Source organism: Lepus europaeus, chromosome 21 (genome assembly GCF_033115175.1).
Source record: "Lepus europaeus isolate LE1 chromosome 21, mLepTim1.pri, whole genome shotgun sequence".
Taxonomy (NCBI): Eukaryota; Metazoa; Chordata; class Mammalia; order Lagomorpha; family Leporidae; genus Lepus; species Lepus europaeus.
This window is the reverse complement of record NC_084847.1, coordinates 2,409,057-2,412,216: the sequence shown is the minus strand read 5'-3', so window position 1 is coordinate 2,412,216 and position 3,160 is coordinate 2,409,057. Positions and strand designations below refer to the sequence as shown.

Below are 3,160 nucleotides of genomic sequence, written 5' to 3'. Positions count from 1 at the left end.
AATAAATCTTTTTAAAAAGCTGTTGATTTTAGGCATGTGCTTAATATTCAACTTCTCTTTTGATGGACATTGAAATATTTTTTAAATATTTACATTTGTTTGTGTTCTGGCTTGGGATATACTGAATATATTTTGGAGAGCTTCTAGATTGGTATGTGTTGTGAAACAAAGAAGAGTGAAGGGTAACACTAAGGCTTCTATGTGGTCCTTTTGCCTTCAGTCTGCCCCCAACCCTCATTCCTGCCATTTATGAAGGTTCTTGTAACACGAAGAAGGAGTGGTATCCCATCAGAATATAAACAGGGGCAGGTGGGATGTCAAATAAACTGATAACCCTACTTCAGTCATTTTCAAAGCATTTCTCACATGCACTACGGTTATGGTTCGAATAATATTTTGGGTATTGATGGCTTAATTCCTGGTCTTTTGCTAATGGATTCATGAGGAAACCGTTCCAATTATAGCATCTAAAGTTGAGGCCTTGGGATTCGATTGCTAGGGCAGAATCCTATGATCAAATCATGGTAGCTTTATAAGGAGAGACACATGGACATGGAGAAAGAGCTTGCTCCCTGTCTGTCTGTGTTTGCTGGCTCACCATGTGACTGCGGCTCCACACACACCACCGCTGGCAGCCTACGCCCTCGTCTGACAAACGGGGCTGCCTGATCCCAGACTGAACCCCCGGAGCTGCGCGCTACAGTGAGCCTTCTCCTCCAGAAGTAGCTGTTCTCAGGTGTTCTAGCTGCAGTAAAGAAAAACTGACCAAAACTGTGTTATGTACAACTGATGAGTGGGATGCTGGAGCTGCTGACAGCCATCGCTGATCCGCGGCACAGGACACGCCATGCTCCGTCTGCTGAGCTTTCTGAGGGATCTGGCTGCCTTCCCAGTCAGAGCGGCAGGGACTACATCGATGGAAAGGGGAGTAGAACAGTGCTACTTTTTTACAAAGAAAATATTTTATTTATTTGAAAAGCAGAGTAACATAGAGTGGGGAGAGGGGAGAGACAGACAGAAAGGGATCTGCCAATCGCTGCTTCATTCCCAAATGGTGCGATGGCTGGGGCTGGGCCAGGCTGAAGTCAGGAGCTAAGAATTCCATCTAGGTCTTTCACATCGGTGGTAGGGGCCCATGTTCCTGGGCCATCATCCACTGCCTTCCCAGATGCATTAATAGGGAGCTGGGTTGGAAGCAGAACAGCTGGGATTCCAGTTGGTGTTCCAATGGGCATTGCCAGCAGTGCTTCTAAGGAGTCTGTGTCTCCTAAGCCTCTGGAAGCTTCTACAGGCAACCTTATGGACCTGGTTCCTCAGATTACAGATGAGAGGATAAAGCAGGGGTGTAACTGTGATAATGACAGGATAAGGAGTTTGGTCTGATCAAGAAAGTAGCTGTTCTTAGGCTATATTTAGTCACAGGCTACTGTTCCAAGGAAAAGATCACTGTCACAATGTGGGACCTGCAGGTGCCAAAGCATCGGCCCTTTTTCATTCCTTGACCAAGCACATACTCAGCCGGCTCTGGCAGTGGAGCCATAGGTGACAAGAACTAAGCCCATGGAGACCAGTAGGAAAGTGAATGTGGTCCCAGGGGGCCGGTTCTCTGGGAAGCACGTGTCTCCACAGGTCAGCTCGGTGGAGGGCATCTCAGAGGAAGCGCTCAATTTCTGGGCCGCTCCCAGAGGGGCTGCTAGGTCAGTCACCACTGAGGCTTTGACAACACACACGTCTGTCCTACTGGCTAGGCCACAGAATTTTTGGTAAATGAGAGTAGAATGTTAGAAATAACACTCACCATACCCCACCAGCTTAGGGTTGTCAAGAACAAGTCTTGGTTTCAGCAGAGTTAGTCCTCCTCAGGCTCACCTGGCTAGCGAAATTAATAATGAGGAAAAAACCATAGAGACGAAGATGCAATGAACAATGGAAGATTCTTCTCTCAGCTGGCTTCACTTCCTACCCTCAGGAGCCTTCTCAGAGCCCCCTTCACTTCCTTGTTCCTTAGCGTGTAGATGAGAGGGTTCACCATGGGTGTGACCACGGAGTAGAAGAGGGAAATGAACTTGCCCTGGTCCTGGTTGCTGCTCTTAGCTGGAAGCAGATACCCATAGATGGCCGAGCCGTAGAAGAGAAACACCACCACCAGATGGGAGAGGCATGTGTTGAAGGCCTTCCGCCGCCCCTCTGCCGAGCGGATGTGCAGCACGGCCTGCGCGATGTAGCAGTAGGAGATCACAATGATGCTCAGTGGGATGGCAGTGAAGAAGGTGCAGACACCATTGAGCACGGCCTCGTTGAGATGTGTGTCTCCACAGGCCAGTTTGATCATGGCAGGCACCTCACACAGGAAGCCGTCCACGCTCCGGTGCCCGCAAAATGGAAGCTGAAGAGTGAATGTTGACTGGATCACAGAGTTGCCCAAGCCACCCAACCAGGACACAGCAGCCAGCAGCCAGCAGCGCCGAGGATTCATGATGGTGGTGTAGTGCAGGGGCCGACAGACAGCCACATAGCGGTCAAAAGCCATCACCACAAGCAGGATGCACTCAGTAGCCCCTAGCCAAAGGAAAACATAGAGCTGTGTCACACAGCCGCCATAGCTGATGGTCTTGTCTGGTCCCCAGAAGTTCATCAGCATTTGGGGGACTGAGCTAGTAGTAAAGGCAAGGTCCAGGGAAGAGAGGTTGCTGAGGAAGAAGTACATGGGTGTGTGGAGCCGGGCATCCAGGCGGGAAAGCAGGATGATGGCCGAGTTCCCACGCAGGGTCAGCACGTAAGAGAAGAGGATGACCACGAAAAAGAGCATCTCCAGCCGGGGATGGCCAGAGATGCCCAGCAGGATGAAGCCCCCCAGAGATTTGTTGCTGGCCCCTTCCATTACGGGTTGGCTTCAATTAGCAGAATCTGTTCAGAGACAGTTGCTGGGAGAAAGACAAGGGAAGAGGCTATTGGGTAAGGTGGCTTTGACTCAGGAAAGGTGCAGTAGTTATCAGGGAAGTGCCACATTAATGTTGGTGATCATAGACATTCACTGTAATCCCAACTGCTGCCACTTACCCAAGGAAGGGGACTCCATTCCATCGGAACTGGCAACCTGAGCTAACAGAGAAGTGAAGGATGGGCTTTGTGAAGACAGGACAGAGGGAGCGGAATCACA

The 3,160-nt window shown here is 50.0% G+C and overlaps 1 protein-coding gene across 1 annotated transcript; it reads right to left on the bottom strand.

Annotated features, from left to right (window-relative positions):
* Positions 1-1,942: 1,942 nt before the first annotated feature.
* On the bottom strand, positions 1,943-2,881 carry LOC133750424 (olfactory receptor 2C1). Its single transcript, XM_062180031.1, has one exon. The coding sequence runs from the start codon at positions 2,879-2,881 to the stop codon at positions 1,943-1,945; it is 939 nt and encodes a 312-aa protein (XP_062036015.1).
* Positions 2,882-3,160: the final 279 nt, after the last annotated feature.